Source organism: Quercus robur, chromosome 4 (assembly GCF_932294415.1).
Source record: "Quercus robur chromosome 4, dhQueRobu3.1, whole genome shotgun sequence".
Classification (NCBI taxonomy): domain Eukaryota; kingdom Viridiplantae; phylum Streptophyta; class Magnoliopsida; order Fagales; family Fagaceae; genus Quercus; species Quercus robur.
This window is the reverse complement of record NC_065537.1, coordinates 79021964-79045069: the sequence shown is the minus strand read 5'-3', so window position 1 is coordinate 79045069 and position 23106 is coordinate 79021964. Positions and strand designations below refer to the sequence as shown.

Here is a 23106-nt window from a genome sequence, read left to right as displayed (position 1 = left end):
GCCTCACAAGCCCACTCTCTACAAATTGTATTGTTTGGGCCCTTAACATGCGAACCCAACACTATTTTGTGGGTCGTTACAAATTGTGTCCCTACAATATGTATTCATAAGTGTCTCTCAATCTTAATTGAAAATTAATTAAGAGTATTATAGTGATGTTTTTAACACAGATGTTCACACTTCAAATCTCTCTAGTTTGATAGTTATTAAATTATGGAATTAAAAGTTGAAGAAATATCACACACCACAATTTCTTTCAATTTATTGTTCCATTGGAGGACTTGCTCAATGGATTTAAAAGACATATTGTAAAGTCAAAGATTTGTAAGTGCACAAAAATGGACTAAGTGCACTGAATGAGACCCAATGCACCAAAGTGAACTAAATTCGACCCAATTTAACTAAATCGATTGGATAGGACTAAGGGCCCGTTTGGTTAGAGGATTGGAAAAGTGGGAAGATAGAAAAAATTTGGTTTTCCCTCATGTGTATTTGGTTGGAGGGGTGGAAAAAATTTTTGTTTGGTTAGAGAGAAAAATGGGAGGATGGAAAATGTAGTTTATATAAATTGACCATTATGTCATTGAATGTCATACGAAACAAAAAAAAATCAACAAGAAACAATATATTAATGAGGAATATAATGAGTACAAGGCCGAGAGAGAGAGAGAGAGAGAGAGAAAAGAGAACCTAGAGTAGTTCACGTTACTGTGTTGTGAAGGTGCTAAGAAAATGATAAGGATGAAGAGGCAAAAGGTTAATTAGGTCACAGGTGTAGTGGGAAAGAAAGAGGGGTAGATGAGTGCATTAAAGTGATGGTATTTGTGTAAATTACATCATTCAGCATCTTTTCTCCTTAGTTTTTCTCCCAAATTGGGAGGACAAAAAATGTGGGCTCGAAGAGATTATTTTTCTCCCCATTTTCTATCTCTCTTGTTTTTTCTCCTGAACCAAATAAAAGAAAATGTCATTTTCCACCCTATTTTTCATCCTCTCTGTTTTCACTCCAACCAAACATACTTTAAAGTGAACAAAATAGGACCTAAATAGATTGAATAGGACCGACATAGACCAAATAGAACAAAAGTGGACTGAATAGGATCTAATAAAACCAAAGTAGACCGAAGTAGACTGAATAGGACCAATACTGACAGAATGGGCTGAATATGACGAAAGTGGACTAAATTAGAGTAAAGTGGACCGGATAAAACCAAAGCGAACGGAATAGACTGAATATGACCATAGTGGACTGAATAGGACCGAATATTGACCGAAGTGGAGAGAATGGACCAGATAGGACCGAAATGGACCGAATGAAACCAAAGTGGACCGAATAGACTAAATAGGACCTACATGGACCGAATAAAACCAAAGTGGACCGAATAGACTAAATAGGACCTACATGGACCGAGTATGAACAAAGTGGATAGAATGGACCGAATAGGATGAAAGTAGACCGAATAAGATCGAAGTTGATAGAATTGACTAAATAGAACCGACTTGGACCAACTAAGACCGAATAGGACTAACGTAGACCGAATAAGACCAAAGTGGACAGATAGACCGAATAAGACAAAGTTAATAGAATAGACCAATCAGGACCAGTGTGGATTGAATACTAGGAGAATCTAGCCTTTTGGCCCTAATTGGCAAAAAATTTGGCAATATGTCCTTATTTGCAAACTATATAAGTGCGTGCCCCTGTTTTAAAACTCGATTGCCTTAAAATCGAGTTATGCCCGATCAAACTTAAAAATTAAAAAAAAAAAATTTGCATAAAACGATTTTATGGAGATCGAGTTCCAAAACGCCACTATAGGGCTTTAAAACGCCACTATAAGGCTAAAAAACGCCACTATAGGGCTTTAAAACGCTACTATAAGGTTAAAAAACGCCACTATAGGGCTAACAAACGCCACTATAGGACTCCCTCAACCTACTATGGGACAATCACACTTAGAAAAAAAAATTGCAGGAAAACGCCGCTATAAGGCTTAAAAAACGCCACTATAGGGCTACCTGAACCAGGTATGGGGTAATCACACTTATTAAAAAAAATTTGCAAAAAAAACACCACTATAGGGCTTAAAAACGCTACTATAGAGCCCCCTGAACCTTGTATGGGGCGATTACACTAAATTTTTTTTTGCATGGAACTCGATTTCTAGGAACTCAAGTTCCATGCATTTTTTTTTTTTTTTTAAGTTTAATTGGGCATAACTCGATTTTCTACAAATTGAGTATTTAATTGAAACTCGATTTTAAGGTAATCAAGTATCGAAACAGGGGCATGCCCCTATATAGTTTAGAAACAGGGGCATATTGCTAAAAAAAATTTGAAAAAGGGGTAAAATGCCAAATTCTCCTTGAATATTGCCAAAGTGTGCAGAATGGACCAAATAGGACCTAAAGGAACCAAGGAATAATACCTAATGGACCGAATAAGACCCAATTGACCAAATAAAGACAAAGTGGACTGAATAAGTCTGAATAGACTAAAGTGGACTGAATAAGACCAAATGGACTGAATAAAATCAAAGTGGACCGAATAGACCGAAATACTAGGCTGATGTGGCCCCAACAGGAATTTAGTAATAATAAATGCTATACTTTGGTTTTAAGTAGTTAAGGAAACAAATAGTTTGGGTTGTTTAGTTTTTACACCCAATAATTCACTTTTCACAAAAATTGAAAAAATTTAAATGGAACACATAGCCCAAAGAAATATATATAGACACGGCTAGCTCTTTTGAAAATTGACATCTATCGAACATAAAAATATTGTTATCTCATAAACTTTGCAACATAATACTTGTCTTATTATCTTCTCCTAAAAAATAAAAATAAATAAAAAACTTGTCTTATTAAGAATTTGAGAAATTACAATACTTCATACGGTATGAATTTATATAGAAAATTATATTGTAAAGACATTTGCACGAGCTGAGCTAGACATGTGTACCTAAGGCACTGCAGTAGCAGTGCCAACTCTTATTTTTAGTCTTGTTATTGCTATTTCCTGTTTACCCCAAAAAAAAAAAAAAAAAAAAAAGAAAAAAAAAGAAAGGACATTTGCATGAGCTGAGCTTGTACTAAATTATATAAAAAAAAATGTATATACTAAGTTAATATGGGTTATATAAATTGCAATCCTTCATACTGTATGAATTTATATTGAAAATTATATCATAAAGACATTTGCATGAGCTATTCATGTACTAAATTATATATATATATATATAATATACTAATAGTTATGGATGGTACTAGTTATTTCATTATAATATCTTCTATTTCTAATAATAAAGATTACTATTTCCTTTAACGTGACCTAAGTAAATACAGGTTATACAAATGAATACTATAAATTACAGTTATGTTATTTTAGAATATATTATAAACACAATACTTACCCCAAGTTGTAAAATTTAAGGTCAAATAGACACCGTAAATTTAATGAGAAAACGTTCTGTCCGGAGCTGGCAGAAAAGGGGCTATTTACGCCACCAATCAGGAGCTGCCACGTCATATATACAATGAGACCTCAGTACACTCTATCACACAGGATTGAAGCTCAAATAAAACCAAAAATCAGCAAACAGAACAGAACGTGTTCAGAAGCCTTCTCCTCTGACCAACGCCTCCTCTCCTTTGCCCAAACAGAGCTGCCACCGCCTCCTCTCCTCTGACCAACGGAGCTCCTCCTCGCCGCTGGAGCCGCGGCGGCGTCGTTCTGAGCCGTCGCCCACGCACCCAAATACTGCGGTTTGTTCCGATTAACCCTTTATTGTTTGATTAGTTATCTCCCCAATATTTAGGTTTCGAAATTTTGATGGGTTTGGTTTTTTGGACGTGAATCACTTGCTTTGGTTTGATTTCGAAATCTGATTTGTCTATTATGAGAATCTTGTTTTCTTGTTCCAGCTAATTTTGTTTGGGTTTCAAACCATGATTTTTTTTAGGATGAAACTTTTTGGGGTTTTTCTTTGTATTTTTTTGGATTTCAATCTGTTCATACTGGTATAGGTTTTGGATTTTGCTTCTTCTTTTTATTTTTTATACGCATAGTGAATGGATTTTTTAGTTTTATTATTTTCTTTTTCGTTTTATTTTCTGGGTAATGGAGTGGAGTCGTGGTTATTATTATTAAGGGAAGTGACACCAAAGTCTGCTATACAATGGAGATTTCATCTTTACATAACCTATGAAATGTTGACAAGATGCAATCCGTGCCAAATTGCTAGATTATGCAATACCACCGATATTGTTCTCAATATATGTGATTTTAGTAGCCAATAATGATTTCAGTTCCCTGTTGAATGAATGTATGTAAACTTTGTAAGCTAACTCCTTGTACTAAAAACAATACTTCAAATACCAACATGAAATGTTCAATAGTTGTACCCAATGAGCTCTAGATGCAGAAAGAGGGTTTGGACTTTGAATTCCTTGTGGAATCAATTTTAAAACTTATGAAAAGTATTGCTTTGCACCAAATAAGCACAAAAACTAGAAATGTACGTTCTAGTCATAATGTAATTGGTAACTGGGTGCTATAGAATTGTACCTTTTAATTGCTCCATAACCATGACTGCCCATTACCAAAATTGATGCATGGTGTTTATCTATAGCCTCACACAAAACATTCCGGGGATCTCCTTGACTCACTTCAATTGACACATCATCAATCTGCACAGAAATTTTAATTCATTAATTCTATAAGCTATAACAATAATTCTTACCATAATGCAAAAATTCATTCTAGAAGGTCTGGCCGGCCTATAGGTTCCAATTCTCCAATAATACTATGTCAATTATTTAGTATCTAGAAAGATCATTTTGAGTGTAATTATGCAGGCCTTGCATACAATTAGTGCCATTTACAAAGGTTAGCAGCAACATGACACTCACTCAACCATGTAAGTCACAGCCGGCTCAATAACATTGATCTTTTATTTTTATTTCTTTTTGTTAAGCAGGTACTATTTTATTGTTAAGCCGGCTCAACATGACACTCACTCAGTGACTAGTTTTTTTTTTTTTTTTTAATTTTATTTTATAATATTTTTAGTAGCTTTCGCATTTCCTTATTTATTTATTATGCACACGTAATTGTCCCCAAATCAAGAAAAGGGAAAGATTTGAATCAATGAGTTCTACTTTATAAGATGTGATCCTAATCAATTGTACTATATATGTGATTGTTACCGATTTACTGTTGCAGATGTCCTTAGCCTTCTGAAAGGTATTAGCGGCTGACTTCCTCAAATCTGAGTCCAAAACCTTTACTTTGGTCCTTCATTTTTACTGTGGTTGTTGAATTCTCCACCGTGAACCTAGGCCTTTGGGACACAACTGGTATTATTTATTTGATAGATATTATCATATTCTTAGTTTCAAATATAATTTTATATTACTTGTAATTTCAATTTTTTCCTACTTGTAATGTCAATTTGCTCTCTATATGTACCAGAGTACAATTAAAGATGTAGTTAGATCTGTTTTATGTAGTGTTTATTGAGTTGTTGAGCAGGGTGTTCAAATGTACCCTGCCTTTGTTGTGCTTACGTGGAATTAATTTGAAATTCTAAAAATTCAAATTGCAACCAGTTTTGTATTAAGTTGTTGGATTTACTCTTTACTTGTATCCTAAAACAAGTTTGTAATTAAACAAGTTTGCCAAATTGGGCAAGTTTGGTATTGTAATAGTACAATATTTGAATTTATTCTCAATCGTTTCTTATGAATTTTTCTTCTCTTTTGTTTTTTATAGGTTATTTTGAAATTTAAAATTACTTGAATTGAAAATATGAGTGCAAGCAATGAAGAACCTGAAACAATCTCACTTTATGATATGGTGGATGATGAGTCAGAAATAAACGAAGATCAAAATGATGTAGACTTGTCATTAAATGATTCAAATCAACCTTTTGCATGCAATAGGCATTTGGAACCATGTCTCAATATGGTATTTGATAAGCTTGAGGATGCGAAAGCATGTTATAATGCATATGCAAGGCGAAAGGGGTTTGGCATACGAGTAAATCATACTCGAAAGACTAAAAATGATAGAATATTGGTTGGTATTGAATATGTTTGTTCAAAGGAAGGGTTTCGTCGTAGACGTGATGAAGACATAGAAAGAATAGGTCTAGAGCGTGCAGAAACAAGAGTAGGATGCAAAGCAATGATAGGTTTAAAGAAAATTGAAGATACATGGGTTGTGTGTAAGTTTGTGGAGGATCATAATCATGAGCTTCTTACTCCTAAGAGTACAAGCATGCTTCGTGGGCATAGAGCGATAACAAATGCCCAAAGGAATCTTATAGATACACTCAATGAGACAGGTATACCTCCAAGCAAGATAATGTCTGTGTTAAGTAAAGAATCTGGTGGTGATTATAATGTTGGATGTATTCCGGTTGATATTCAAAATTATTTGGGTAATAAAAGAAGAAAGTTGCTTCAAGATGGAGATGCCCAGGGAATGTATAAATATTTTATTGAGCAACAATGTAAAAATCCAGGTTTTGTTTATGCAGTTGAAGTTGATGAAAATGGGTGCATGGGTAATTGCTTTTGGGCAGATGCTAGGTCAAGAATTGCATACCAATATTTTGGAGATGTTGTTACTTTTGATGCTACATACCAAACAAATACTTATAAGATGCCTTTTGTTCCTTTCACAGGAGTTAACCACCATCATCAATCGGTGATGTTTGGATGTGCTTTGCTTGTGAATGAAACAACTGAATCTTATACATGGTTGTTGAAGACTTGGCTTAATGCAATGCTTGGAAATCCTCCTTCTACAATTATCACAGATGATGACAAGGCTATGGCTAAGGCAATTGCAAATGTATTACCTAATGTAACTCATAGATTGTGTATGTGGCATATTTTACAGAAAGTTCCAGATCAGTTGTCTCATATATATAATAAATATCCATATTTTCAAGGAGAATTTCACCATTGCATCCATGATACACTCACCATTGAAGAGTTTGAGTTAGGATGGAGTAAGATTATGGAGAACTATGGATTGGGGGATAACGATTGGTTGGGAAATCTCTACATGCGGCGTGAAAAATGGGTTCCCGCTTACTTACGAAGGAAATTTTGTGCTGGGATGTCTACAACTCAAAGGAGTGAAAGCATGAATAAATTTTTTAAAGATTATGTTCGTTCAAGTACAACGATAAGTGACTTTGTGTATCAATATGAGCAAGCTTTGAATGCACGTTATCTTAAAGAGAAAGAACAGGATGTAAAGACAAAAAATTCAGTGCCAATTTTGAAAACATGTTATAAGATAGAAGTAGAGGCGGCAAAAGTTTATACAAGAAAGATGTTTATGAAATTTCAAGAAGAGTTATTTTGTAGTCAAAAATACAAGGCATCCAAATATTGTGAAGAAGGAGTGAAGAAGATATATAAGGTGGTAGCTCACGGGAAAGAAAGTCCATTTTATGAAGTGTCACTGGATACTGTTGAGACAAAAGCTATTTGTACATGCCATATGTTTGAGTTTGTTGGAATTATTTGTAGGCATATTCTTGCTGTTTTTGTGAAGAAATCTCTTGTGCACTTTTTTCCATCACATTATATTTTAGAGAGATGGACAATAAATGCCAAGAAGCGCATTGTACATGAAATATCTGGAGATGTCGTACAGGTTGAGCCACAAATTTCTTCTACCTTGATGAGAAATAGTTTGATGCTTCAATTTTTGGAAGTTGCAGAGGCAGCATCACAGTCAGAGAAGAAATACAAGCATCTTGGACAAACTTTACAAAAGGTTCATGAGGAGCTTCTAGGCATGCAAGATGTTTGTGATGTTGATGATTCAGGAAGTCCTGATAATACTACATTAAACAATCAAGTATTATCAAATCTTCCAATTGCTTTGCGAGACCCTCCACATGTTCCTTCAAAGGGAAGGCCTAAAGCTTTGAGACAAAAGCATCCAAGAGAAAAACAATTGACGAAGAAGAGAAAGTGTAGCATTTGCAAAGAAACGGGTCATATGAGAAGCAATTGTCCGTCACATAAGCATTCCAGGTAATTATATAAAATTATTGATTTTTGTATTAATTTATTATTTAAATTTTTGGTTTATAAAATTTCTTCTTGTAGGGAAGTTGCAAATACAAGCTTGACACCACACTGGGAGTTAATGCATCAACAAAGTCAAACTGAGGTTATTTAATTATAATATATTGAATTTCACAATAATACATATTTTTAATGATATTTTCCAAAATGAACTTTTAATTTTTTGAATTAGGAATCTTCGATAGCAAGGTTGAACCCATCAGTCATAGCAAATACATTGCACTCCACAAGTTTTGTACAGGTATATGATGTATTTGATTTTTTTTACTTAGTATAAATTGTTCTGTAGTGGATGATTTTGTTATTTATTCTGAATTGTATTTGTCATTCATCTTTAGGATTCTTTGCCAGCTGCAACGTATCCTTCTACATCATCATCATCTACTATGCATATACATCCTAACCAGTCATCATTTACGGTATGACCACTTATTGTTTAATTAGAATATATTGAATTTTTTTTTTTAAACTGTGCTCATTCTAATTTTTTATTTTTTGGTATTTGGTTGTACTTTCTTTTATGTAGGATCTATTACAACAATTCCAAGAAAGCTGATGTTCAAACAAGTTTTGTGATCAAGATAATGCATTGGGAAGCAAATATTTTTTGCTATACAATATTTTAATTGTGGTGGATAGAACCATCTTCTTGTAGTTTGAATTGAGACAAGTTTTATTTTAAGATGTATCTTCAGTCATATGATTCTTTTTTTGTATTTTGAATCATGACGTGTTTTATTTCAAATGAATTTGTAATCTTATGATTATCTTTTTGTATTCTGAATCATGACAAGTTTTATTTTAGGTGAATGTATTGTCAATTAGAAACTTATATTGCAAATTGTGACAGGTTTTATTTCAGATGCATTTGTAATCTTATGATTCTCTTTTTGTATACCTCCAAGCAAGATAGGTTTTATTTCAGATGAATGTATTGTCAGTTAGAAACTTAAAAAAGAAAAAATTGTGACAGGTTTTATTTCAGATGTATTTGTAATCTTATGATTCTCTTTTTGTATTTTGAATCATGACAGGTTTTATTTTAGATGAATGTATTGTCAATTAGAAACTTGAAAACCAATTTGAAAATTTTAAAACTATTCATTTGAATACTAAGTGATACTAATGCAAAAAAAAATTATGTTTTGCTAATTAACACTATGAACAAGAAAATTTTGATCTTTATATTCTACAATTTTTTGCTATATTTTTTCCCTCACCTGATCTCTAAATGTGTGTAATAGAATTTAAACTTTGTAAAGGGTCTATTGTATGATATTCGGATTATGTGAATGTTCAGAAGTGTCTCCACTCAAATAAGTTTTCTAATGGGTTTGTAAGCAAACCATCTCCTAAATACAACTAATCAAGATTCTACAAATAAAAAATTGGGGAATTTTGTGAATTTCATTATATGGAGAGAAAAATTTGACCCCCCCCCCCCCCCAAAAATATGGTTTTTTATTTATAAGGAATGAAGAGTTATAATAATAATAAAAAAAAAAACACATTTGAAAGGTGACTTATACCTTCATTGCCAAAGAAAATACACATTTGAAATGTCACTTATGCTGAAATAAACACTCTAAAATGTTGCCAATGCTCTCTTGTCATTCTACAAAATTTTCTAGTAAACATGTTTTTTTTTTTTTTTTTTTTTTTTTTGCAATTGTTTCTTGAGTGAACGACCCTTCTTACTCGAGTAAATTCTTCAATAATAGAAAAAAAAAAAATTCAACAAGGTCTTTACAGAAAGTTTGCTTGTCCTTTGCTGGAGCGAAACTTAAGTCGCTTGAACAAAACTAAAATTTGCTAGAGAAAATTTAAATCTTGATCAAGTGGGATTTGGAAATTTTCAATTTAATTTTACATTAAAATATTCTCTATTCTTCTAATTACAACTATGTATAATTTCAATATGGTAAAGGGTAGCAAATATCTATCCAAGATAGATTATATTATTATACAACTCTTTCATGTGATTACATAATTAGCATGCATTTGACAATAAACAGAAGAAAAATACAAACTACATCACACTAAATTTATCATGGTCCATCCTAACAGATTTGATTACAAGGGAAGAAGTATATTGTTCATAATCAATGACAATGCTTATTATGCGTCCTATCATCAGTCCTTTCCAGCAACACCAATAACTGCTCCAACTTTCCTATTGCAAATCAGCATAAAGAAATAACACAAGTTAATAAACAAAAGTGGGTCTAGAAATGGACTTACATCTAATTACGAACATCAAGTTTAGATTGAATTAAAACTCAAATTCAAATTGACACAGCCAGAACCACTTTTTCTTAATTAAAGTGACATACATATGAAATCAACCAATGGTTAATTCAAGATAATATAGGATACTAAGGATATGGTATGCAGATTTTGGAAAATTTGATCGAAAAGAAAGTTAAACGGAGCAAAAAAATATTTTTGGTAACTGTTTAAAATATTTGTCCACCAAAATTTCGAGAAAAAAAAATATACATACTTAATACACATACACAGAAGATTTTATTAGAATTTTGCCCCCTGGCCCTAACATAAATCTGCCAATGCAGATGCCATTGTTTTAGTGACAAAGCACAGGGGTTGTCATTGTAATTTACCCTTTAAACCTGCACAAATGCTGATTAATTGATTCATTCAAAAAAATTAACTAGTATGATGGGTGTGACGTATTGGAGTTCTGATGGTAATTCTAGCCAACTTCAAATGGTTGGGGTAACACCACAGCAGCATCAATTGTGATTGTCACTTACTCAATAAACACTACATAAAACAGATCTATAGCACCCAGTTACCAATTACATTATGACTAGAACGTACATTTCTAGTTTTTGTGCTTATTTGGTGCAAAGCAATACTTTTCATAAGTTTTAAAATTGATTCCACAAGGAATTCAAAGTCCAAACCCTCTTTCTGCATCTAGAGCTCATTGGGTACAACTATTGAACATTTCATGTTGGTATTTGAAGTATTGTTTTTAGTACAAGGAGTTAGCTTACAAAGTTTACATACATTCATTCAACAGGGAACTGAAATCATTATTGGCTACTAAAATCACATATATTGAGAACAATATCGGTGGTATTGCATAATCTAGCAATTTGGCACGGATTGCATCTTGTCAACATTTCATAGGTTATGTAAAGATGAAATCTCCATTGTATAGCAGACTTTGGTGTCACTTCCCTTAATAATAATAACCACGACTCCACTCCATTACCCAGAAAATAAAACGAAAAAGAAAATAATAAAACTAAAAAATCCATTCACTATGCGTATAAAAAATAAAAAGAAGAAGCAAAATCCAAAACCTATACCAGTATGAACAGATTGAAATCCAAAAAAATACAAAGAAAAACCCCAAAAAGTTTCATCCTAAAAAAAATCATGGTTTGAAACCCAAACAAAATTAGCTGGAACAAGAAAACAAGATTCTCATAATAGACAAATCAGATTTCGAAATCAAACCAAAGCAAGTGATTCACGTCCAAAAAACCAAACCCATCAAAATTTCGAAACCTAAATATTGGGGAGATAACTAATCAAACAATAAAGGGTTAATCGGAACAAACCGCAGTATTTGGGTGCGTGGGCGACGGCTCAGAACGACGCCGCCGCGGCTCCAGCGGCGAGGAGGAGCTCCGTTGGTCAGAGGAGAGGAGGCGGTGGCAGCTCTGTTTGGGCAGAGGAGAGGAGGCGTTGGTCAGAGGAGAAGGCTTCTGAACACGTTCTGTTCTGTTTGCTGATTTTTGGTTTTATTTGAGCTTCAATCCTGTGTGATAGAGTGTACTGAGGTCTCATTGTATATATGACGTGGCAGCTCCTGATTGGTGGCGTAAATAGCCCCTTTTCTGCCAGCTCCGGACAGAACGTTTTCTCAAATTTAATATATGGTTGGAAATGGTGGATGGCCTTCAAAAATAAAATGAAAAAAATTCACTTGAACTTTTTCTACTTATTAGTTTATAATGATTTTCTTAATAGATAAATTAAAATAGTTATAGCTAGAAAATTCAGATTTCAATTTTAAACATTTTTTTTAGAGAGGAAAATTTTAAAGCTTTGTATAAGGTATAAAATATATTTATATATTGATGAAATAAGTTATAAAATGTATAAGTTAACCAAAATTAAAACTTTATTATCGTATATTCTCACTCCATTTTATGATTGGATCTCCAGCAACGCTCCGTTTTTGCTGCGTGGGAAAATAAAACGTTAAAAAATGCGCGCGCCAGATAGGGGTCGAACCTATGACCTTCCGCTTAGGAAACGGACGCTCTATCCACTGAGCTACAGGCGCTTGGTTGTCATATTGTATATCGAAAATAATTATATAGCTGAAGAATACCTGCACTCAACATTCCATGCCCAAGGCAAACATTCCCTTTTCAATATCTATTTCTCTCCCCAAAAAAATAAAATAAATTCTCATAAAAATACTCACAATTCAAGTCAAATCAAGCTGAGAGATGAGCTAACAATTTGACCTAACCTTGTTCAACCAACTAAATGTTGGATGGGTGGTAGTTAACAAAAATAATTATAAAATATAAAGTCAAATCTTACTGTATCAACAATGTGAATGACCTACCCTTTGTTATTAGTAGTTGATGGTGTCAGGAAATGAACCAACTCTAAGCTCATCCAAGAGGGCCGTCTAGGGCAAGAATAGTATAAACGAGCTATATATGTTACTTGTCCTTTACAAGCTCGTCCATAAAGGTTTCTTGGACAAGCTTGATACATTAACTACAGCTTTTAGGTGATCTCTCGTCCATGCAAGCTCAGGATGAGCTCCACACTTATAGCCTAGAACACAAGAATCAAGGTTCTTTGTCATAGACCGTTCCCAATGACGGTTATGATAAGTACGAGTAAAGCATACAACTTCCATAGCAGTTATGGAAGTTAACTCCAAAATTTCCGGATTCCTCAATAGTAGTTCCTCAATAGTAGGAGAAGTTACTAAATAAATAACTGTTTCCATAAATCTATATACACACGAACCTCCGAAAAACAAAGGTAAGTTTTTTTTCCAGACATAATCCCCAGAAGTTTGGAATTCCATTTGTTAGAAAAGAGAAACTAACTTCATCATCGGAGGGTTTGTGGCCCGTCAACCCCAGTCTCCTCTAATCTTTTGTTTCTTCTTTTTCAGGCCCTCTGAATCAGCAAAGCCTACACCATCTAGCCTATTGATTTTCTGAGTATTATCAGTAGTCATTAAAGGAAAGGGCGAGGAGCTGAGGAAGAAGAGTGTGTGTCCGTAGTTCATACTCATTGTAGAAAAAGTCTATGCAAAAACGATGACCATGCAACTTCTTTTTGGGCTCAATGGTGCTAGGAAGATGACATGACTTGGGAGTCATATATGCAATTCATGAGAGAAAGAAATAAAGAATGAGAATAAAGAATAAGATGAATAAATAGGGATGAGGGGTATGGGTCTCGGTCGAATTAGTTAGCCAGTAAAATTTGCAATATCGCATTTGACCTAAAACTTAGGAAAGCAAAACTTCCCACTCCATATTTTCCTAACACATCAATCAAAATCACCCACAATCCGTTAGATCAAATAAGATAAATAAGGTGGAATGGTTTGGATTGGATATTTTGAGTCCTTCAACAATTTAAAGTTTAAACAAGGTATTCCTTTCAACTTGTATGCGTATTTTGCACCTAGAAATTGTTTGTCTCTTATATGCTTAATCAAATAAAATCATTATTATTTTGTACCTAGAAAATTGACTTTTGATTTTTTTTTTTTTTACAAAAATAAATAAATGTAAGGGGTTTGATCCCTACCCCCACAAACCATTGGCTAACAAGTAATTGATTGAACATCAAAGCAAGTAAACAATAATTTGCATGGTAGTTGATGGTTCACTTCCAATAGCTCACTTTGTTGGATTTTTTATTGCCAAAAGTCTTGTAATTCATCTGGTTGACATCTGTTGAGGTCTAAAATGTTACAGTGTTGCACCAAGGCCTAAAATGACACAAAGAATCAAACTCCACAAGAAATGAAATACTTGAGCCTACAACAAAGAAAAAAGATGGTAAGCCCAAACCTATTAAGGGTTTTAAGGAAGAACCTAAACCCACGAATTGGTAAACTTTTAGAATTCATAAAACAAAGAAATCCCAGCCTGTCAAGGTCAGAAAACCGCTAGGAAGCCTAATGGCAAGATCTAGGCCGGGATACCTAGGAATTGCCAGGAGCTTGGGATCCTCAAGATGTGCAACAAGGCTAGGGTTGAATTAAGATAGTTCAAAAGGGGTGCCAAGAAACATAAGGAACGAGAATAGATGTGTCCCTATCAGCCACCGAATGGTGCAGAAAGGAATCAAAAGGCTTGAGAACCAACAATCCATGAATAAGGGGCTGGTACCTCGGGGAGCCTAGAAAAGAAGAACCATGAAGGGAAATGGCTGGGAAACTTTTAACCTAACAGGAAGGAATCAGCTGACTTGAGAAAAAATGACAAAGGGAAAGGTAGCCAAAAGCTGAGTTTGAAAAGGTGGGAACTAGAAACCTTTAAAGGAGAAAAACCCAAGGTCAACTCTTTAAGACATATTAGAACTAAAAGGCAGTAGGAGACTTTTGAGGAAGAAGCTCCAAAAAGAATAAGATAATGAGGAATAAGGAAGGAGCTAGCCACCAATGTTGCTGACACAACATTGGGTTTGATACCTAGGGGAGCAAATGGAGGGAATCAATGGTACTTCAGGAACCCTAAGATGACACTATAAAAAGGGAAGGCAGCCAACAGTGAATGACATTCAACAATAGTGAATTAGTGTAGAATCATTGAGAAAACTCTGTTAAAATTCAAAGAAAGTAAGAAAAGAGAGGGAAATATTGCCCGGTATCCTAAAACAACCACTAGAGAACACACTTGAATTCAAGGGGATTTAAACTTTGCAAGTCTTATAAGCTTGAAGAACCATCTAAGTCTGTAATTTTTGAACTTATTTGGATCTTGTAACACGTCCTAGTGAGCCAAATGTATTACACAATTGAGAAAATAATGAAATATTTCACATTATCTTAACGTTTATTTTGCCTCTTTCTCTGTCACATTACCCCTTTATTGTTTGTTGTTGTTCAACGCGTATATTCCTTGTTTGCTAGCATGTATATGTTATAGGATTCGTACTCTGTGCACCATCTGGTTCGTAATAAGCCTATTTAGCTACGGTGAACCAAGCCTAGTCCATTAAAACAACAACTAAAAGGCCTGGGGTTCTTGCTTCTACTTGGGTCTAGGCACTGTCCAAAAAAGGACCCTCACAACATCCCTTGATGTTCTCAATGGAGACATACAAAGTTCAAATCCCTCTTCCCTCAACTATCGAATTATATTGGGAAAAAAGATTTTCTATCCATTTTCCAATTTCCATATAGCTTTTCTTTTTGTTCACATCAAATTGCATGGGAAAGAAAACGTCAATGAATATGTATAGTAGAAACCGCCGTTATAGCCTGTATTTAAATTTTAAAGAAAAAAAATACTCTATAGTAGCAGTTTAAAAAGCATCGGGATAGGGTTTAAAAAGCGCTGAGATAGAGTTTCAAAACCACCAGAACCTATATCGGCGGTTTTAAAAGTGCCGGTGTAGGTCAGACAAGCCTATTGCCACATTTGTGCGCAGTGCTATAGAGCACCAGGAAAAAAGATCGCCGGGATAGGCCTTTTTGGTATACATATATAAAAGGTATATTGAGCTAATTATTAATTTATTCATCACTTATGTAAAAATATTTAACAAGCTAACTAAATAAATTAAACCAGTACGTGTTTATAACATACACATTCAAATTGCTTAAATTCAAAAGTGATAATATATTACAAATGACCCAAAAATTAATTAATTTTCATCACATTGGCTAATCAATCCCATCTAAGTTAATGCTGTGATCACGTTTATCATTTTACAAATTTATTTATTCATTAAAATTTTATTCATCGTCATTAACATATACTATCTCCTCTTGTTCTTTTTTATTTTAATAATTAAAAAAAATTTCTTTTTGGCATTCTAGTTTCTTGGACTTAGTGTGATAATGAAAAAAATAAATTTGTAAATATTAAAATAAAGTGTAAGTGTATATTGTGTAGTCCAAATTTTGTAGAAGAAAGAGAAAGAAAAAAAAAAAAAACTTATGAATATGTTATTTTATTAGGTTAAATTAAGTAACCTAATAATTTTGTATTTAAAACAAGTCTAACAACTTGTTAGATTCAAATAAAAGTACAAATTTTAACCCAAAAAAAAAAAAAAATCACATTTTAAAGCATTTGTCAACCCTCATTTGTTATGATAGAAGTCTAATGACACCGAGGGTGATATGCATCCTTCCCATTTGACCAAATTAAAAGTTGGGTTAGTTGATTTTTATTTTGAAAAAAATAAAAAATTACAAACTGTAGGTGGCGTTGGGTTTAGTTTAGTCAAGTTGAACGGGCACGTTCACCATTTTAAAGTAATTTGTAGGAGTTTGGAGAAATTTTTTTTCCTCTATCATTTTGCAAAGGGATCATTGAGTATTTAAAAGACCGAATTTCCCACCTGAAGTGGGCCTTGTACACATGGACTATGGACTAACAAATATTAAAAAAAAAAAGACAAAAGCCCACGTATCAATTTCCTAAAAGCAAAACGGGTCAATTCAAAAGCCCATATAGCTGCACCACATAAACGGTCAAGATCCACCCTCATAACCCAAACTAAATCCCCACCGTTGGATGAACCCTACAAAACCTCTGCTTTCCCTCACAGCCGTGAGAGAAAACCTAATAATAAGTTCTCACTTCTCTCTTAGTCTCCACGCACACATCAGAAGTAAGTTTTTTCTTTCTTTCAGATATTTGAATTTTCAGCTCAAACCCTAATCTGAATCCTTTCATTTCTCTCTCAATCTGCAGAGATGGGTGAAGAGGCAGTCAAGACAGTGATTCCAGAGTCAGTGTTGAAGAAGAGGAAGAGAGAGGAAGAGTGGGCATTGGCAAAGAAGCAAGATCTCGAGGCTACGAAAAAAAAGAACGCCGAAAATCGGAAATTGATTTTCAATAGGGCCAAGCTGTACTCAAAGGAGTATGAACAGCAAGTATGTACTATTCATCTGTACTTTATGTTTTGATGATGATTCCTTAAATTATTTGATTTTTATCTATTTGTGCTTATTCAGGAGAAGGAGCTGATTAGGTTGAAGCGTGAGGCAAAGTTGAAAGGTGGGTTTTATGTTGACCCGGAGGCGAAGCTCCTGTTTATCATTCGCATTCGTGGGTAAGTTTTTTCCTGTTTTGATTGTTCCGTTACATGAAATCTTTATGGTAGATCACCAGGTTCTTATATTTTTTTTTGGAATTTGGAACTTTACAGTATCAATGCCATGCACCCAAAGACTAGAAAGATCTTGCAGCTCTTGCGTTTGAGACAGGTATTACATGAAACTCACCCCTTATGGTACTATAAGCGTTAAGTACACACTATTTCTAGTTGGGTTACTGCTGAATGGTTTGAAACTTGAAGCCCTTTGTTGTGAGTGAGTGTTATGATAAGCTAATCTGAAACTATGCCTGATTCTTTTATTCTGAATGCTGGGACATGGTGGCTGTGGACTTACAAATGGAACCTGTTTGGTATTAGTGGTAACACATCTTCAGTAATTTAGGACCAGAAGTGTATGATGATCTTTCACTATTTTAATGTGTTTGACTGAAATGATGAGATTGAATGATTAGGGAAATTAGTAAAATTATTTAACCAGTGTTATCAATCATGGCAAATGTGATTACTGTTTCTTAACAAAATGCCTTGTTGATTAAACGTATTTCTTAAACAAGACTGCTAATTTCGTTCATTTTTTTTTTTTTAATTTTCTTTAAAACAGATCTTCAATGGTGTATTTTTGAAAGTGAACAAGGCCACAGTGAATATGCTCCAGAGGGTTGAGCCTTATGTGACTTATGGGTGCGTATTTTTCTCTCTCCCTCTGGTCATTTGCCTTACATAAACATCTGTAGTTCAAAATTTACGTCGTCTCTCGCTAACTAGATGTGCATGTTTATAGATATCCCAACTTGAAGAGTGTGAGGGAACTTATCTATAAGAGAGGATATGGAAAGTTGAACCAGCAGAGAACTGCTTTGACTGATAACGCCATCGTTGAACAGGTTTGTAATTCCAAGCTACTGTTGTTTTATAAAGGGAAGTTTTTGCTTGAACTTGTTGCTTATGTGCTATGATGTTTTCACAGGCTCTGGGTAAGTACGGCATTATCTGCACGGAAGATCTCATCCATGAGATAATGACAGTTGGACCTCACTTCAAGCAGGCAAACAACTTCCTGTGGCCATTTAAGCTGAAGGCACCCCTGGGTGGCCTAAAGAAGAAGAGAAACCACTATGTTGAGGGAGGCGATGCCGGAAATCGAGAGAATTTCATCAATGAGCTAATCAGGAGAATGAATTAGACAACTGCACTTTTTTGTTAGTTGGAGGAGTGAGGTTTTTATTTTTTTGTTACTGGCTTCTGGAAGTAATCTGAACACCAATTTTTCTGAAGTCCTGTCTGAATTTAGAGATAATTTTATATTATTTGTTAAAGATCCGAACTAGTTAATGGTGTCTACCTTTGTTTTTACTAGTTGATATCCCGCCCGAATGCATGGTGCATTTTGATAAATTTTGTAAGAAATTATTTGACTCATTGATTTCATGAATACTATTATCTGCTTGTTTTGATGGAAGACTTTTTATAAAAATAGTTTTTTACATTTTTCGATGTTTGGTAGCATAAAAAAAATTGGTTAATGGAAAATTATCTTTAGTTAACAGAAAATTATAACAAAAATAAGACTTGTTTTCTATAAGTTGTTTTCTAGAAATTTTTTTTGGAAAACAATGTTTCCTGTGTACTGCATCACTCCTATAAATAATCCTATTCTTTTGTGCGCAGGAAACAAATTTTCATTTCATACCAGGTAGGTCATAGAGCAAAGCTTGTTTAGCAATGGCTGTAACGTCCTCACTTCCATAGGAATCATAGCTGGCTTTGAATGGGTAACCTTTATCATCACTGGGTGGGAAAATAATTCTATCCTCTTTGCTGTTCATTCAATCGGCATTCATCGGCATGGGGAAATTGTTAGGACATTACACACTCAACTTCAGAAAATAATTCTATCCTTTTTATACACAGCTCCGCCCCTGGTCAGCCTTATTGTTCCCACTTTCCTTTATGACTTGTAGATTCAGGTTCATGCTTATTTCTTTCTACAGTTAAATCCATGACCACCTAGATGGGGTTTTCTCTTTGAGATTGATCTTGATCTTCCTGCCTCATCCATTGTAAGTGGTTTGTGTTCATTTGTTAGTCTTATTAGGCTATTTGTAAAGACCAGAGGACTTGTCTTTGATTTTAGGTAGTCCAGCCGCAACAACTTTAATCGTAGTCCTCCAAAATTCCTACACAATGAGTAAATTTATGAGATGCACAAATGAATAATTATCAAAGAAATAGATTGGAGCTATTTGCAAGGTTGAGACAAATAAGTAAGCTAAATCTTAAATTTTTTATTTTTTTTATGGCCGAGTAGACATATAATATTTAGCATAGGACATGATCTTAGATGCTTTAGACAGTCTCCAACGTGCCACTAACACCTCCTATTGTCCTCATTAGTGTGCCACATGACCGCTTCCTCTTATGCAAGTTATGGTTTCCCATAAGGAATACAGTTTTGAGTTCAGCATGCAATAATAATCAAAACAGCACTCTTTTACAACTTCTAGGATCACTGTGACCTAAAAAATATCTACAATGTTTGTTGGCCTTGAATCGTTTCTCATTACCCCTTTTCCTCTGCAGATTTTGTAACAACAAAAAAATGAAGGCCAATTGTCTTTTTTTCTAAATTTGTTCTCTATTTAGAGAGTATAAAATGGTCTAACTAGTAATTAATTGCTTAGGATATACAAAATCCACACAAGATTACAACCCAATTTTGAAGAACTTTCTTTTCAATAGTTAAGTACAGGTTTAGATCAATACAAAAATTTCTCAAGTGTTCTTTTAAGATAGCTATTTATATAAATGTAGCTTATCACTGTAGTAGCCCATTAACTTAACTAGTAAGTTACCCGTGTGATACACGGATAATTTTATAATATTTTATGTAGGACAATTTTGGATAATATTGTACATATATTATAAAGAAAAAGTAAACTAAATTAGAGTAAAAAAACATATATATTTTGAGATGTTAAAAATTAATTTAGTAGTTTCACTGCATATTTGTAGCCTTCTTAAGGTAAGATTTGTTTTTTTTTTTTTTTTTTTTTTAATCATAAAACCAAAAATAAATGAAAAATAGTAATGGGACCATGAACATCAACTAATTTTTGTTGTGTTCACATCTTTCATACCTTGAAATGAAAATATTCCTAACTTCTATTGATGTTCTTGAACTCTATTTTTATTTTGGTGTCGAAAAAAAAAAAGAAAAAAAGAAAAAAAGAAAAAAAAAAGACCTTACATTTCATGGTATGAAATCCCTCTTTGTCAAGTTGATGTGATAATAAATGTGATCAGTGAATTTCAAAATCATAATAAATAATATATAAATTAATTTATTGTGATTAGTGAGGCATTAGTTTGTAAAGATGCAGCCTCCCAAAAAAAAAGGGATCACTCTACAGATATATAGCAGATTTTTTAGACAGCCTTTGCGATGTGTTTGTCTTGCATGTGTCACTCATGGACTCATGGGTATTGTAAGTGTTCCAAGCCCACGTTTGCAACCTTTCTCTTGGGCTAATGGGTGGGCTTAAAAACTATCTTTTGCCCTTCAAATTTCAGTCCTTCAAAATTCCTAATGAACCTTACATCTGGACTTGGGCCACGTTGTGGTAAAGACAAAAATAAAATAACGGGCTTAGTATTATTTGGGCTTATTTCCTCTTCTTGGGCTGCATGTATTGGACCTATTAAAATGAGCCATATCAAGCTTTTTATCTTTTGTTTCAGCGCAACATTTTAACAAACTTTGATGTGTTCAAAATAAGACAGGCAACACCATTTTGAACTGACTCATAGAATGAGCCATTGAATTAGATTATGGTAGATTATACTGTAGGCTCATAATAAACTTAATCAAAAAAATAATTGCTCGATTTTATTCTTTAGTGAAAGTATTGAACCTGACCATATAATTAAGTGAAAAAGTGCAATTAACCAACCCTCATTGTATGTATTTGGGTTTTCCTAGCAATTTTCAACTTTGATTTTTTTTTTTTTAAATACTAAATATTTTTAACACACACATAGAAAAAGAAGAAAAGATCTTAAAGAAACTTAGAATTCATTCAATCAAACATGTCGAATTAAGGCGTCATTGCAAAATGCAATGTGGGCTGTGTAAATGTGTCCACAAAATTAAGGTGGGTAACTACAATTAACCCAAAAATAAAAAAAGGTTTGCCAAAAATTATGGAATATTTTCATAACTGCGTCCATTATCCTAGTCGAGACAACCATGATGCTTAAATCTAAATTTGAACAATTAAGGCAATGGAACAAAGTATTTCCCAAAACAATATTACAATCATGCATAAATTACACCATCACTTGACTAAAACCAGATTGATTAAAAAACCACAACAAACCACAGACCCTGCTCACTTGCGACAGATCCTAGCAGTTGGCATGGTAACACACACCGGGGCATAGCTTTTCCTAGCCTCTGGAGTCCCTCGTTTTGGCTCTACCGCCACTGCAATCCCGGCAACGGAGCAAACAGCAGCTGCTGCAGCAGCAAACACCAAGTCTCTCCTTCCATTGTTGCTCTCTTTCTTTGTGTCACAATTGACCACCTTCACCTTTTCCCCTTCAGCTCCCCTTGCAGCATTTGTGATGACAAGTCTCTGGCTGGTGGCGGCTACTGGAGAACGGTTGGCAAGGGTAGACCCACCAAGCAAGGAGGATGTCATGGTGATTGAGGCCATTTTTGCAATGTGACAAAGGTCCTCCCTGTTTTTGCTTGGCTATATGGTTTATGTTTTTTTTTTTCTTTCTATGGTTTTAGAGTTGACGAATTAAGCATAAGGAGTGTAAGTAAAAGGAAGGGAGCTAGTTGGAGGACCATCCAATATCTTATCCTTAAAAAAAAATGTATTGACCAGTAGCTTAGTTCCACGTAGCATGACATATCCAAGAGGAATTTGTGGCTTTGAGACCTCTGTATTGTTCTGAGTTAGAAAGTGAGGACCAATAGTTTTGGAGATCTCCTTTTGAAGATTGGTTGAGGATGTTAATCAAGGACATAATGTGGTCTAAAATTAGGGATTTGGATCGAGTGCACTCTGTGCAATTCATCTCTCACTACACATTATTTTATTTTTTATTTTTACCATTTTTACTTTTTAACTTTAATCCTTTTTTCCACTTTTTTTTATTCAAGAACTGAGATTAAAAGTTATTTTTTCAACTCTCAATCTTAATCTTTAATAGCTATTACATTCTACACACACATATATATGTAAATATATATATATATATATATATATATTTTTTTTTTACCATTTTTACTTTTTAACTTTAACCCTTTTTTCCACTTTTTTTATTTATTTATTCAAGAACTGAGATTAAAAGTTATTTTTTTAACTCTTAATCTTAATCTTAATTTTTAATAGCTATTGCATTAAGTGCAGTACCACCTGATCTCAATCCAAAAATTAGAGACCCTAATCTCAATCCTTAAATTAGAGACTTTCACATTCGTAATTTTACAGTTTGTCTAAAGTTTGTAAGATAACTTTAATAAAAAATTCTTAAAATGCTATCAATTTATTTTGAAACAAGTGAATTAAATTTTACCACGTCAGTATTTAAACAAATATTGACCATCGATATTTTGATACATTCTAGCTTGATTTCGTAGCGCTTTGAGTCAGATTCATC

At 33.8% G+C, this 23106-nt stretch overlaps 3 protein-coding genes, 2 long non-coding RNA genes and 1 other non-coding gene across 6 annotated transcripts; 3 read left to right on the top strand and 3 right to left on the bottom strand.

Annotated features, from left to right (window-relative positions):
* Positions 1 to 3458: 3458 nt before the first annotated feature.
* LOC126723904 (uncharacterized) lies at positions 3459 to 5747 on the top strand. The gene is made up of 2 exons (XR_007654514.1): positions 3459 to 3765; positions 5225 to 5747. It is a non-coding gene; the product is annotated as an uncharacterized LOC126723904 (long non-coding RNA).
* Positions 5748 to 5809: 62 nt separating this feature from the next.
* On the top strand, positions 5810 to 8671 carry LOC126722707 (protein FAR1-RELATED SEQUENCE 5-like). The gene is made up of 5 exons (XM_050425859.1): positions 5810 to 8061; positions 8137 to 8200; positions 8288 to 8356; positions 8454 to 8534; positions 8642 to 8671. Exons 1-5 carry the CDS (start codon positions 5810 to 5812, stop codon positions 8669 to 8671), a joined length of 2496 nt encoding a protein of 831 aa, XP_050281816.1.
* Positions 8672 to 10039: 1368 nt separating this feature from the next.
* LOC126723903 (uncharacterized) lies at positions 10040 to 12020 on the bottom strand. Its single transcript, XR_007654513.1, has 2 exons — positions 11709 to 12020; positions 10040 to 10288 (listed from the first exon to the last, which is right to left on the bottom strand). It is a non-coding gene; the product is annotated as an uncharacterized LOC126723903 (long non-coding RNA).
* A 346-nt stretch (positions 12021 to 12366) lies between these two features.
* TRNAR-CCU (transfer RNA arginine (anticodon CCU)) lies at positions 12367 to 12439 on the bottom strand. Its single transcript has one exon. It is a non-coding gene; the product is annotated as a tRNA-Arg (tRNA).
* Positions 12440 to 16850: 4411 nt separating this feature from the next.
* On the top strand, positions 16851 to 18888 carry LOC126723901 (60S ribosomal protein L7-4-like). Its single transcript, XM_050427905.1, has 7 exons — positions 16851 to 16986; positions 17070 to 17251; positions 17333 to 17430; positions 17527 to 17584; positions 18038 to 18117; positions 18218 to 18320; positions 18404 to 18888. Exons 1-7 carry the CDS (start codon positions 16890 to 16892, stop codon positions 18617 to 18619), a joined length of 834 nt encoding a protein of 277 aa, XP_050283862.1. The 5' UTR covers positions 16851 to 16889; the 3' UTR covers positions 18620 to 18888.
* A 2795-nt stretch (positions 18889 to 21683) lies between these two features.
* Positions 21684 to 22242, bottom strand: LOC126723900 (photosystem II 5 kDa protein, chloroplastic-like). Its single transcript, XM_050427904.1, has one exon. The coding sequence runs from the start codon at positions 22149 to 22151 to the stop codon at positions 21825 to 21827; it is 327 nt and encodes a 108-aa protein (XP_050283861.1). The 5' UTR covers positions 22152 to 22242; the 3' UTR covers positions 21684 to 21824.
* Between the last annotated feature and the right edge of the window lie 864 nt (positions 22243 to 23106).